The sequence below is a fragment of the Otolemur garnettii genome, unplaced genomic scaffold, assembly GCF_000181295.1.
Source record: "Otolemur garnettii isolate 467f Iridium unplaced genomic scaffold, OtoGar3 scaffold00211, whole genome shotgun sequence".
NCBI classification, from domain to species: Eukaryota; Metazoa; Chordata; class Mammalia; order Primates; family Galagidae; genus Otolemur; species Otolemur garnettii.
The window spans coordinates 1,138,517-1,151,508 of NW_003852606.1; the positions used below are offsets into that span (position 1 = coordinate 1,138,517).

Genomic DNA, 12,992 nt, shown 5'->3' on the forward strand with positions numbered 1-12,992 from the left:
TTGGAGGCATCTGCTGCCCCATCCTCGCCCACCAAGCCATCCGCCCCTGCGGTCCGAGGGGGGCTGGGTGCCTGCAGGAGGTGCTGGATAAGGAACTCCTCGTCTTCTGTGCGCTCGGCAGGAGTCCCACCAGGGCCAGCCAGCAGCTCTGAGCCATCTCCCTTGCCCTTGTAGCCACCTGCTCCGGATGCATAGCTGCCGGCTCCTGGAGGCGCCAGGAATGGGGCTGAGGCCAAGACTGAGCTCAAGTATTTGCCAGGGGCTCCTGGAGAACCTACTCCAGGAGGGCGGCCAGTGGCAGGTGGTGACTGCAGTGGGCGAATGATGTGAGAAGGGCTGGCCTCCCCACCACCTCCCAGGGAGCTAGGTCCCCAGCCACCTCCATGGCCCGAGAGTGCTGGGGAATGGCCAGTACTATAGCTGAGAGAGGGGCTGGCTGTGGGCAGCCCCTGAGAATGGGCAGCTGGGCCTGGGTAGGGCTCGCCCTGTACCCCATACAGCTGCCCCTGCAGCTGGTCTGGGGAGTAGCTCTGACATGTGGCTAGGCCAGGAGGTGGGGGACCACTGGGGGCTTGTGGGGGGGCCCCTGAATAGTTAGGGCCTTTGCTCAAGTCCTGTGCTTGCCCCCCTCCAAACCCCTGCCCATAGGCCTGGGGTCCCAGAAGCCCTTGAGGCTGACCAGGGGAATAGGCCTGGCCCCCTGCCCCACCAGCCCCAGAGGCCTTTCCAGTGGCATAGGCTGCGGCTGGCCCTCCCAGGCTCTGGCATTTGGGTGTGGCAGTCGAACGGGGTGGTGGAGGCCTTGTGGCACCCCCTGCTGCTGCTCCATAACCACCTTTGCTAGTCTTATAACCAGGTGACTGAATGATGGGGCGGTAACCACCACCACCACCACCAGCTCCACCTCCCCCAGCTGCCTCAGGGCCTGTGGCTCGGCCTGATGCCCCAGCTGTGGCTCCACTGGGACCAGCTTTGCTAGGCTCTCCAGCACCCGGGGAGGGCTCTCCACCACCCAGAGGGCTACACGCCAGATTGGCCCGGTGGCCCATGGAGGGGTAGCTGCCTCCACAGCTCAGGTAGTGCTGGAGGGCATGGGCTGGTGGCGGAGGTGGCGGGGGCTGAGCACTGGCTGGCCGCTGGTAGTGCTTGATGACAGTATCCTGGCGGGGCAGGGCCCGTTCAGGTGGTGGTGGGCCTGGGGCAGTACCCGAGAAGTTGTAGAGCTGTGGGGAGGATTGCTCAGCGGCAGCAGCAGAAGAGGAAGCCAGCAGATTGAACTGAGTTGGGATATGACGGGGAGGGGGTGGTGGGTCTGGGGGACCAGGGCGGTAAGGAGGGGTTTGCGCTGGACCAAGACCAGCAGGCCCCAGGACACCACCACCTGCCAGGCGCTCAAAGCCTAATGAGGAGGGTACCGTGGATGCCTGTGTGGGCTTCAGGTGTAGCACATCATGAGGGGACAGGAGCCCATTAGCTGGAGGACTGAATGGGGGGTCCTGGAGGCTCAAGGACGAAGGTACTGGGAAGGGACGGCTGCCAAAAGAAGCTGGGTGCTGGTAGGCTGACAGGGCAGAGGAGGACGGAAACGTGCTGGAACCCGGCAGGGCGCCCGAGATGAAGAGTTCCGTAGGGCCTGGCGTGTGCATGGCTGAAGATGACAAACACTGGAGGTCAGAGTGGACCACAAGCAAGCCCCACCCTGTCCCTCCAGGGCTGGCACTGGGCTTACCTGTTTGCCAGGAAGGACTGCGGAACTGGGAGAGGAGAGAGGAGGCAGAGGGGCCAGGCTGGGGGCCCCGAGACTCCAGGGCCGAGATGAGGTTCATGACGGAGGCGTCAGGCCCTGCTGAGCCTGCATGGTGGAGGCCAGTGTCGAAGAGTCCAGAGAGGCCTAACCATGCATAAGGAATAGAGTCAGCCAGGTGGGGGAATGGCAGTTAGGCAGGGTTAAGAGAGAAACAAAAAGTCTAGAGGCAAGGTGGTTCAGGGAAACAATTTGGATAGAACAGAAAAGGACGTATTCAAAGAGGAGAGAAAATAGTCAGAATCAAGTTAACCAGGCAGGACTGAGGGAAGGGAAGGGAGGAAAGGTGAGGCAGTCCAATGACAAGGGCAGTAGGTCTGGGTCTGAAAATGATAGACCCAGAAGTGAAGGAGCCAGGAGCAGGACAGAGTCCTCTGTAAGGCCAGGGGAGAGGCCAAATGATTTGGGCAATTCTAGCCAGGAAGGGTAAAGGACAGGATGATTAGAGTCACACAAGGACTGGAGAACAAATCAAAAGGGGTTGAGCCAAGGTGAGAAGATCCAGGGGAAAAACGGGTAAGGAAAAAAGGGGCCAATCAGGTGGGTCAAGGGTCAAAGTGGACAGCACTATCTCACTGCTGGTACATCTAGGAAGGGGGAAGTAGCATCAAAAGAAGGGAACCAATCAGAAGCACTGGAGACAAGACCAAAGGGTCAAATAAGGTAGTAGACAAATCTAAGAAAAAAGGGGGAGGGCCAAACAATTGGAGCCAATCAGGAAGAAAGGGAATTAGAAAGAAAGGAAATCAGGAAGAAAGAATTCAGAGTTCCAAGGAGCACAGAGTATTAGGCTAACACAGAAGGAAAGGATTGGGGCGAACTGGAAAGAGAAGGAAAAGCCTGGAAGAGAAGGTGGGATTCGGGGTCTGATGGGATAGAGCCAATTGGAGCGAAAGGGGCAGGGCCAGAGACAGGGGCGAACGAATCCGGCGTGAAATTAAACGGCGACTAGAAGCCTCAGAGGCAACCAATCAAAGGAGAGAAAGTATGGGGCGGGCCACGATACACCATACAGCCAATTAGAAGGGGTGGAACTTTCAGCAGCCAATTACATCCCTCTGAGGGAGGGCTAGCACAAACGGGGCGGGATGGGGGCCGTACCTGCGGGGTGGTGGTTGGTGGCATAGCTTTGCAGTGGGTGGGGGGCCGCGTAGGCCTGGCGGTGTAAGATGTCGGTCTCGGGGTGCGAGGTCCTGGAGCTGCCATAGACCAAGCTGAGGGGAGGGAGTGAGATGTCAGGGGGTGCTCCCAAGCTGCCCTCTGAGAAGGGAGCTCAGGAAATCCCCCGGGGAGTAGGGGGGAACCATCCAGGTGACTGGGGCTTATACCAAGGAACCCTGGGCCCTAAAGGTGATAAGACAGGTAATGGGGATGCCCAACTACAAAGCCGCAGAAATGCTCCCACTCCAGAGCCCTAATAGTCTCACGTTTATAGACATGCACAGAGATGAGACAAACACACAGGAGAGGGTGCAAATAAGACTACCTTGAGTTGCAAAAGTGAAAGGAGTGGACCTCCTACTGAGCCCTCCCCTGCTGCCCTCATACCCTATCTGCCCCCTCAACCTGACACCAGTGACACAGGCCAACTGTACAAGTGCACATAAATGCCCCCTTTTCTGCATACACGTGGGAACACATAGGCCCTGAACCTCATAGGGTGGTGCAAACCAAAACGGTAGGAGGAGGTAGACTGTTCCCCAAACGGTCCCGGTGGAGGATGGGGAGGAGAGAGGATAGGACCGGGGGAAAGTACCAGGTACAAGTGTGAACAAGAACACCGTCCATCCCCGGAGGTTGAGGTTCAAGTGCACGGGCCCGTGCAAAGCCAGGTATGTATGCAAACGGGTATCCAACTCACTCGTGGGGAAGAAAAGATACAGAGCGAAGAGTCCCACAAGGAAAATCCTGACACACCTTGGGTTATGCCCAGCCAAGCTGGGAAACCCAGGTGTGTGGAGGGGGGAGGTGTTCAGGGGCAGGTGAAGTGTGAGGGCGCCACACAGATATGCAGCAGGAAAGGGAAAGATTCACAGGTGAACACGCTGCCAACGACGCACGCAGGGGACCACGCTCTCACACACACAAACACACACCGGGAAACATCAACGACCCCAAACCCATGGTCAAAATTTAAGAGGGCAAACACTCCATTCCATGCCATCAACTAGGATTCTCTGCTTTGGGGGGTGGGGGAATGGAAGGGGGCGTGTCCCTGATCTAAACTCCCCCCTCACACACAGAACCCCAGTTTAGGAAGGGGGCGGGGTCCCATGCCCACTCTACGCGCGGGAATTTCTTGGGGGGGCTTGTGGCGCGGCCTCGCGCGGTCCCGGAACAATAGAACCCGGGAGGGGGTGCGCGCCCCCCAAGCTTGCATTCTAATTCTCTTTTCCATCCCACCTTGCAAAAGCAGAGCTTGGGGTACGAGGGGGAGGGGTCAGCAAGCTGGAAATCCAAGGATGGGGGGAAGTCCAGGCCTTGCTTCGCCAGTCCCTCCCACCTTCCCAAGGCCTTCCCGTCCAAAATTGTTTTGCACCCCCATTTTCCCGCTGCATTTCTTCCTTTGCATGCCGGAGCTGGCTTTGGCAGAGTTTGCAATTTGCAAACTGGGGCGGCGGCGTTGTTACAAACCGAAGAAGGCCGCTCCCTTGCAACCCGGAGGGGAGTTTGCGATGCACGCGTCGCCGGGCGGGCCCGGCCCGGCCCGGCTGGGCTCCCACCCCTTGGCCCCTTTCTCAAGGCCACCCTTAGCTCCTTACCTAGCTTTCGCTGACCTCTCGTAACTCCATCCCGCCCCGGCGCCGAGCGGGTCCCCGAAGCCGGCGCTGGGGTAGTTCCTGTCCATGAATTGGCCGCGGTGGAAATTGGGGGGAGGGGGAGGGGGGAGGGAGGGGGGCGCGCGCGCGCTCTCCTCCGCCGCCGCTCCCTCCGCTGCTGCTTTTTCCCCCCCTTTTCTCTCTGTCTCTTTTTCTCTTTGCAGCCACAGAAGGCCCGGGAAGGCCCCGGGCGGGGGAGGGAGGGGTCAGGGGCGGAGGGGCGGGCAAGGGAGGGGGTGCAGCCACTGAGCCAAGGAGGGGGGAAGGGGGGGTTCCCCCGGAGGAGGGAAAGGGGGGAGGAGGGACCCCGCTGTCTCCGCCTTTGCCCCGGAGCTTGCAAAAGAGAACGGGGGGCGCGCGCTCGGGAGGGGGCGTCCCGGGCGGCCCCCGGGTGGGTGCAGGCGCTAGGTGCTCGCTGCTCGCCGCCGCCGCCGCCGCCTCCTCCTCCTCTGCGTTCACTGTGCAGCCATCTTTGCACAAGGCGGCTGGGGGAGGGGGGAAGGGAAGGGGGGCGGGCGGCGGGGTGTCTGGCTGCGCTCCGCTTCCTCCCACAATCCCGTGCAAATGAAAAAAAAAGAGAGAGGGAGAGACTGAGCGCAAGCAGGGCCTGGGGGTGTAGGGCGCAGCGTTTGCACAGAAAAAAAGCTCGGATGCGCCGGGCAATGTGGTTCATTTCATTAGATTTTTATTTGTTTGCATTGTTTCAGCTTCTTTTTTGGGCTGCTTTCCAAAGAGCGTTTAATTAGGGGAACAGGTCAACTCCAACTCCCCGGCATTCGAGCCTGTCTCCACCGAGCACGGTTGCAAATACGCCCCTCACTCTTCCCTGGGTTATGAGGCACCCCTGAGTGCACACCGAGAGCGCACGAAGACCCACGTATGCACAAGAGGGGCTCATTGCGTCCGTACCGCATGGCACTGGAATCGATGATCGGGTCACATCTGCCCACATACGAAAGACCACACACCCGGCCTAAGATCCTGGGTCCGAGTTTCACGCTCTCATGCCTACCCCAGGGGTGGGACCGGCGATTACACTCAGGGTCAGGAGAGCGTGGGGACGCGCGAGAGGCCAGGACGCGGGAACGTGCTAGCCAGGAACAAATGTATCCGTAAGTGGTGGAAACACGTGTGGCAGAGTAGGCCACCGTGGGGACGACCCCTACTCCCACCATCCCTCCAAGTTCAGCTTCAGAGTCTAAGAGGCCTGGGGGCTTCCGGAATCCAGTGTGAATCGGGAACGGTTCGGAGAGTTGGGGCTCGGAGACAGCCCTTCAATGAGGCCTCCTGAGGCTGGAAGCAGAGCGGCACAGTAGGGAGTCAAAAATCCGGCAGCATTTCTCCCCCCGCAACCAAGACCACTCCGACCGCCCTCGGCATCTGAGCCAATCCTAGACCCTCTGGGCACAAGCCCCACCCTCCTACAATGCTCCACACGGAGAACGCTGGGCCACGCCTCCGCACTCCAAGCTCCGCCCCAGATAAGAAGTCCCAAATTCCAGGGCTAGGCCTGGAACCCACGCCCCGCCTCCAACAGTCTCCTCCCCTCTTTGCCCCGCCCCCAAACAGAAGCCCCGCCCATACCTGGTGTAAGGAGGCGGAGGTGCGTCGTGCACCCCAGAGGCTGCCAGCGCCTGCTCATAGGTTGGGAGGCCTGGGGGTGGGGGCAGGGGCGTCGGTGGGCCCAAAGGGCTCAGAGGAGTCATAGGGCTGATGAGCTCAGCTCTGGGAACACAAAAAGGTGTAGTTAGTAGGTTAAACCTACAGGATAGAGACTTGGGAGGAAGAGCATCTAGGAGACAGAGGTTCTGAAGGTGGTACAGGAACAGATGTGGAAGGGAGACGACCAGAGGAAAGGACCTTCAGCCTAGTCCTTCACACTGAAAAGTGTCCAAAATGACAGGCCGATGCACATGGACAAGCAGATTCTCATTCACAGACACACAACTGCACCAGACACAGGCAGAGTAATGGAGAAAAAAGACAGCCTGAAGAGAGGCAAGCTGACACACACAGAAACAGCAGTCAGCCAATCCATACAGACAAGAGCACAACACAATCAGTCCCAAACTTTACAGATTCACTCCTATGATTAAACTCATCCTAAACCTTCTGCACTTCTGACCCACTATACTTCCAAATGGTCACTTATGTACCCTCTCAGACCCTACCAGTGAGAAAGACACCCCTAAACAACTCCTGCACACACACACAATGCTGTACCCTGTCACTGCAGAAGCTGACATACCACAGACACCCATAGACCACAGGCTGCAGTTACATTTTGTATTTTCTTAACTTTGTGCCAGATACTGAAGATTTAGACAGACAGACAAATAGACACTATGACCAGACACAAAATATCACAGACTCACTCTCCACGTGACTGTGTCCTCAGATCTTTCATCAGTGCCAACCTGTCCCCAATCCTTAGCCCATTTCTTCCTTCCCCTGCTCTCCACCCCTTCAGTCTCCTCCCAGAAGCCCCCTTACTCTTGGGGACAGGGCTGTTGACTTCGGCGCCGTCGCCAATGCAGATACCAAAAGGCTCCCAGACCAGCCAGGACAATGAGCAGGATGCCAGATGTCAACCCCACTGCCAGGCCTGCTATGTCCACTCGTCCACGCCCTGCAGGGAGGTGAGGGGAGCCACTGGCTTAGGGGATGGATGCCACCCACTCCAACATCCAAATTCCTTCCCCTGACGGAGAAGTACAGACTATGAGGCAAGGCAGAGCTGGGGCCATTTGCTAGCCCTATGACCTCAGGCAGTTCACCTCACTCCTCTGTCTGAGCCTCCATGTTCTGCTCTGTAGAACGAGAAACATAATTCCTACACTACTGGCTGAGAGAACTCAATGAGATCAAATGTGTAAGTGGCCCGTGATAACTTCATATGGGACTAGAAAATATGGCAGGTAGCTGTATCAACACAACTAGAAACACCCTCCCTGGACACTGAGTAGTTCACATCCCTATGAGTCAGGGGGCACAGTCTCCTACGGGATCCACCCAATGAGCCAGCAGTTGATTTCACACATTGTATGTAGGTGGGGAGCCTTGGTACCTGGAGGCTACTGGGCACAGCCAGATGTAGCAAACAATAACACAGGTCTACTCAGTTAAATGTGAAGTTCAAATACACAACAAATAATTTTTTAGTGTATGTCCCATGCACTATTTGGAATATACCTATGCTTTAAAATTTTTTCATTGCATATCCAAAATTCAAATTTAGGCCAGGCATGATGGCTCATACCTATAACCCTAGCACTCTGGTAGGTCAAAGTGGGTGGATCACCTGAGCTCAGGAGTATAAGACCAGCCTAAGCAAAATAAAGACCCTGTCTCTATGAAAAATAGAAAAACTAGCCAGGCATTGTCATGTGTGCCTATAGTCCCAGCTACTTGGGAGGCTGAGGCAAGATGATTGCTTGAACCCAAAAGTTTGAGCTTGCTGTGAGCTAGGATGCCATGGCACTCTACCCACACAGTACAGAGTGAGAAAAGAAAACAAAAAAATCAGGCCAGGTTCTGTGGCTCACGCCTATAATCTCAGCACTCTGGGATGCCAAGGCAGCCAGATCGCCTAAGCTCATAAGTTCAAAACCAGCCTGAGCTACAGTGAGACCCGTCTCTAAAAATAGCCAGATGTTGTAGCAGACACCTGTAGTCCCAGCTACTTGGAAGGCTGAGGCAAGAGTCTGAGATTGCTGTGGGCCATGACACCACATTTCTCTGTCGGCGGTGACAAGGTGAGACTCTGTCTCAAAAAAAAAAAAAAAAAGTCAAATTTAACTGATGGTGGAGGTAGAGGGACCTACCTTCACCTCCTTCTGTATTTTCTCTGGCAATGCTGCTTGCTCCCATTTATAGCCCCTCTTACCAATCAGGCTAATAAGAGGCAACGCCTCAAGTCTGAAGGAAGAGCAGAATCTACGTGATGGCTTCTGAACTTACCAGAAGCTAGGAAAAATTCATTCAATAATAGGGAGGACTTAGGAAGCCTTCCCCAAATAACTAGGAGTCTAGAATTCATGTGGATCTGTTGTGAGGCGCAGCCCCCATCAGCAATCCAAGGGCCAGGGGACACAGAGAAAACTTAGGCTTTGTGAGGCCTTACTAGCTATTGCTTCTGGGGAAATTTCCTTTGACACTGGGCAGGGGGACTTTCCTCAAACAGTAAACCCCTGGCTTTTTAGCCCCCCTTAGCAAAAAGCTGCACTGAGGAGGTGGGTCCTCCTGATTTAGGCTTGTTTCAGATGGATTCAAGGAGTCACTAGCCTAGTATGGCCTGTAAGGAGGGAGTCACCTCCCCTAGCAACCAGGCTCCAATGTAAGGGCTTCAGCCCAGACCTAGGGTGTGTTGCTAAGGGGCATTTACCCATAGCAACCAGGCCATAAGGAGGGGTAGGGTATCTGGTGCCCAGAGGGTGGTCCTCCAGTGGGCAGAGGCCTTGAGTCCTGGAGCCTGGCTAGATGCAGTTGCTAGGGAGAAGGCCTCCTTAGCAACCAGGCAGTGCTGGGCTAGGCTGGGGCCATGGGGGAGGGGAAGCCAGCCAGGTACTGCTTCAGGCTTCCTTGGTCTGGCCTGGCCAGCCCTGTTGCTAAGGAGCAGCCCCCCTTAGCAACAAGGCTGCTTCCAAGATGGGGCCTCAGAAACCAGGAGAGGGGTTGGGATGGGCAAGTTGGGCAGGTGAGGATGGCCAGGCTCCCTGGCCCTGTTGCTAGGGAGCAGCCCCCCAGTAACCAAGCTGCCAAAGGAGCTGGGGCTCTAGACTCCAAAGAAGGGCTCAAGTAAGTCCACGCATTTGGCTCTAAAGCTTGACAGTCTCCATGGCTAGAACCCTTTTCTCACCAGCATTTCCTCCTTCCTAGAGACATGGGACCTCTACCCAATAACCCAGTAGATATAGTGGGTTCCTCAGGCAGGGGCTCTGGTCTCAAGGGAAGGGAATCTTTTAACAACCATCTTCAAAGAGGACAGGATTGGGAAGACAGACGTTTCGTTTTCGAGACAGAGTCTCACTCTGTCACCGTCAGTAGAGTGCCTTAGCCTCATAGCTCACAGCACCCTCAAACTCTTGGGTTCAAGTGATCCTCTTGCCTCAGCTTCCCAAGTAGCTAGAACTACAGGTGCCTGCCACAATCCCTGGCTAGTTTTCCCTATTTTTAGTAGAGATGGGGGTCTCACTCTTGCTCACTCTTGAACTCCTGAGCTCAAGTGATCCAGCCGCTTCAACGTCCCAGAGTGCTAGGATTACAGGCATGAGCCATCATAGCTGGCCAGGACAGATGATTCTTGTGCCTAACTTGGGGTGAGGAGTGTTGGTTTGGCCTTCATGGGAAGGGGCTGCCTTTGCTGCACAAAACAATAGGGCTTCAGCCCCAACTCACCTCCTTTGCCATTGTAGATGTAGTTTTCCCAAAAGCGCTCCTTGAAGGGGCCAGGGTGGAAGAGAAGGGAGAAGGTAGCAATTCAGCTAGAAGATTCACCCCCCAAGTTACCCCCATCTCTGAAATGCTAAGGAGGAGGGAGTTGAGGGCCAGGACACCCCTCCCCCAGGGCCTAGAGGAGTCATGGGGCCCCAAATCCAGGTCCCAAGTCCCTCACTGTCAGAGTGTTGTCCTCAAAGTACTCCCTCGCCTCTTCCCAAGAACACCTCTCCTCATGACACTCCCGTTCCAGGTTCCCAGGTGTGAACAGTTCCAGGTCCCAGTGATTGGCTCTTGGAATCCGTCTATGGCTACCCAGGAAGCTCTGGGCCTCTGGGGAGCCCAAGAAGACTTCTGGACCCAAAGACATGAGGGACAGAAAAATGGAAGGTTTTCCTAAGGCTGGGGACATAAGGGGATAGTGAAATATGGGATCCTGGGGAGATGGGGGCTGGGTCTTGGACTCCAGGGGGAGAAGGGGACTAGAGGCAAGGGTTCCTGAGTCAGAGGAAGGCAGAGGCCAAGCATTGGGACACTGGTGCTTCCTCCCAACACTCACCTTGGTCTTGCTCCCCACTGGCTGAACTATCCAGAGAGGTAGTCAATCCCATGTACAGCAGCAGCAGAGAGGGGTGGCCCCTCATATTTTGTTGACACCTGGAACCAGGTGTGGTATAGAAGACAGGTGCCTCAAGCCCTGGGAAATGAAGCAAGGTCTCCCTGCCTGGAATCTCTGGTCCATGAATAATTGCAGATACTTAGCCTGTATTCTGTCCCAGACACTGTTTATCTTTCTTTACCTATATCAACTCATTTTAATTTTCACAGTAGTCCTATTTTTATCCCCATTATTTGTTTTTAACTTTGGATCATTTACACCAAATTATTTCCCCATTTTATAGATGAGGAAGCCGAGGCATAGAGAGGTAAAATAAGTTGCCCAAGATCACACAGTTTGCAGTGTCAGGGCCAGGATTTGAGTGAAGGCAGTGCACCTCTAGACACAAAAGCCGGAGCAGGAAGCTTATTTTTTTCTCCACTGTGTCTGCAGCACCCACAACAATTTTTGGCACATAGTAGGTGCTTATCAACATGCCCATTGGTGATCTGGATTCCTTCCTTCTTGGTGATTTCCACTTATGCCTCCCTCTATGCTCATTGCCGCATCCACCCATGGACAACAAAGATTGCAGGAGAGTCAGGGCCAGGGCATTTGTGTATATTCTTGGGTCGAGAGGCATAAGGGAGCAGGGGCCTGGACTCCTGGGCCTAAGGGACCCCAACTTCTGGATCTCTGACAAGTGGGAAGCTAGGACGCCTGGGTCCCCAAGCCAGGCAATTCACCTCACTCTTCACTTACCTGCCCAGACCTATAAGCACTGCTCCTTCCTCCTCGATCAGGGCCTCCGGGGCCAGCTGCAGCCAGCTGTGAAGAGGGGGGAATAGGGAAAAGGGGAGGGGAAGAGTGGTGTCCCACTCCGGGTAGCCAGGCAGATCCCAGTTTCTGGTGGAGGGGCGGGGCTTGTTATTACCTACTCTAGGCGGGACTCAGGTAAGGGACAAAGTATTTAAAGGGACCTTAGGATGAAAGGCCAGAGCGCCACAGGGACGCCTTAGTCTCCAACACCGGTGGGGGCGGGGAAGTGGGGACTTAGGCAATTGAATTTGAGCCGCCTCTTTCGCCCGCCTGTTCTCTCTCTCCTGGGAGCTCGCCTTGTCAAGCTACGGAAATAAATATCTGGGTCCCTAGTTATCTAGAAACTGGGGGGAACAGTATGCATTGGTCATTAGGCTTGTTGGGAAGTGCTATAGTAGTAAATCCCTGTTTCTTGAAGGTGACTTGAACGGCTTTGACTTCTGATTTCTCAATTGCTCTCTATATAAAATAGGAGAGGAGTTATCCCCTCTCAAATGTCTCTTTAAGATGCAGCAAGAAAAGTGGATGATATAATTGGGGAAGTGGGTTTCCCAATCTCTTGGAGAAGTAGGTAGTCCTTAAACTTGGGCTTGGAGAGATTCAAAGCCTGGGAATCAAGCAGGAAATCGAACGCCTAAGAAAATGCCTAGTACATACTAAGCGTTCCTCACCTTCACACCAGTTTCAAGAACCGGAACCTTCGAGTTGTCACTGACGTTTCCGGAGGGAGAAAAAGAGAGGCCTTACCAAGCCGGGCGCGGTACCTCTGTAACTAGGGGCAGCTCTACTTCCGGTCCCTTAGGTCTGGCGGAAATGGGTGGAGCGGAAGGGAAGAGGAAAATAGTGCTCCCTTCCGGTATGGGGTACCGTTGAAGTAGCTACTAAGGACCGAGGAGTCGTTTGTGAGGTGAGTTCCAGGCAGTGGAGGAATGGTGTTGTTGGAATCGCTTTCCCGCGGGCTAGAGACCTGGGGTGTTGAGGAAGACAAGGATAAGATGTCGGATTTCTGACTCCCTGTCAATCATTAACAGAGCTCTGTAGGCGGCCCAAGTTTGAAGTTGAACTACATCTCCCAGCATCCCCTAGAAATAGCCTCCGTCCTTCGTGCAGCTCTCTTGAGTTCCGCTGTAGGTTGTAAAGGGCTGGTGGTCCCCGGGGAGGGAGGGGACTGAGACTTGGAGGTTTACGGAGTGGGTGTTGCGGAAAGAAAATTTCTTTCCTGGCCTCAGATTCCCAGACTGTAATGGGACGGAGGGCTGTTTAGTGGCCCACTGCCTCCCTCTCTTGATGGTTTTCGACAGCCCCTTCTCTTTTGGATTGATGTAGGGCTTAACGTTTTCTTTTGTGGAGCTTTGAAGCCAGGCAGTGCTGGGTTCACATCCTGATTGTGCTTCTGATTCTATGTGAACTTGGGCCTTGAAGGGTCCTTGAAGCAGTTTTATGTTAATGTTTTTGTTTTTGTTTTTTGAGACAGAGCCTCAAGCTGTCGCCCTGGGTAGAGTGCTGTGGCATCATA

The 12,992-nt window shown here is 55.1% G+C and overlaps 3 protein-coding genes across 6 annotated transcripts in view; 1 reads left to right on the top strand and 2 right to left on the bottom strand.

Moving 5' to 3' along the window:
• Window positions 1–4,652, bottom strand: part of PRR12 (proline rich 12) — a 28,632-nt gene extending 23,980 nt beyond the window's left edge. Inside the window, exons 1-4 of the mRNA XM_023507913.1 lie at window positions 4,567–4,652; window positions 2,906–3,018; window positions 1,730–1,891; window positions 1–1,648 (exon numbers count right to left, since the gene is read on the bottom strand). The exon at window positions 1–1,648 is cut by the window's left edge and continues 1,663 nt beyond it. Of these exons, the coding sequence (XP_023363681.1) occupies window positions 1–1,648; window positions 1,730–1,891; window positions 2,906–3,018; window positions 4,567–4,652 (2,009 nt within the window). The remainder of the gene's footprint in view (window positions 1,649–1,729; window positions 1,892–2,905; window positions 3,019–4,566) is intronic.
• A 641-nt stretch (window positions 4,653–5,293) lies between these two features.
• On the bottom strand, window positions 5,294–12,157 carry PRRG2 (proline rich and Gla domain 2). Of its 3 annotated transcripts, XM_023507937.1 has the most exons (8): window positions 12,148–12,157; window positions 11,420–11,485; window positions 10,619–10,716; window positions 10,238–10,413; window positions 10,021–10,060; window positions 7,117–7,252; window positions 6,208–6,348; window positions 5,294–5,916 (listed from the first exon to the last, which is right to left on the bottom strand). In XM_023507937.1, the coding sequence occupies exons 3-8, from the start codon at window positions 10,701–10,703 to the stop codon at window positions 5,898–5,900; spliced, it is 597 nt and encodes a 198-aa protein (XP_023363705.1). In that variant the 5' UTR covers window positions 10,704–10,716; window positions 11,420–11,485; window positions 12,148–12,157; the 3' UTR covers window positions 5,294–5,897. The 3 variants fall into 3 exon arrangements, with proteins under 3 accessions (XP_023363705.1, XP_003801529.1, XP_012667954.1); XM_003801481.3 differs by lacking the exon at window positions 12,148–12,157 and having other exon boundaries at window positions 11,420–11,541; XM_012812500.2 differs by lacking the exon at window positions 12,148–12,157 and having other exon boundaries at window positions 10,619–10,756; window positions 11,420–11,541.
• A 160-nt stretch (window positions 12,158–12,317) lies between these two features.
• The window catches only part of NOSIP (nitric oxide synthase interacting protein), a 27,810-nt gene continuing 27,135 nt past the window's right edge, over window positions 12,318–12,992 (top strand). The window contains exon 1 of one of the 2 annotated variants that reach the window (XM_003801482.3): window positions 12,318–12,383. The gene's annotated coding sequence lies outside the window, so the exon portion shown is untranslated. Of the gene's footprint in view, window positions 12,384–12,457; window positions 12,604–12,992 lie in introns of those variants that run through there. The other variant, XM_012812572.2, reaches the window with a different exon arrangement.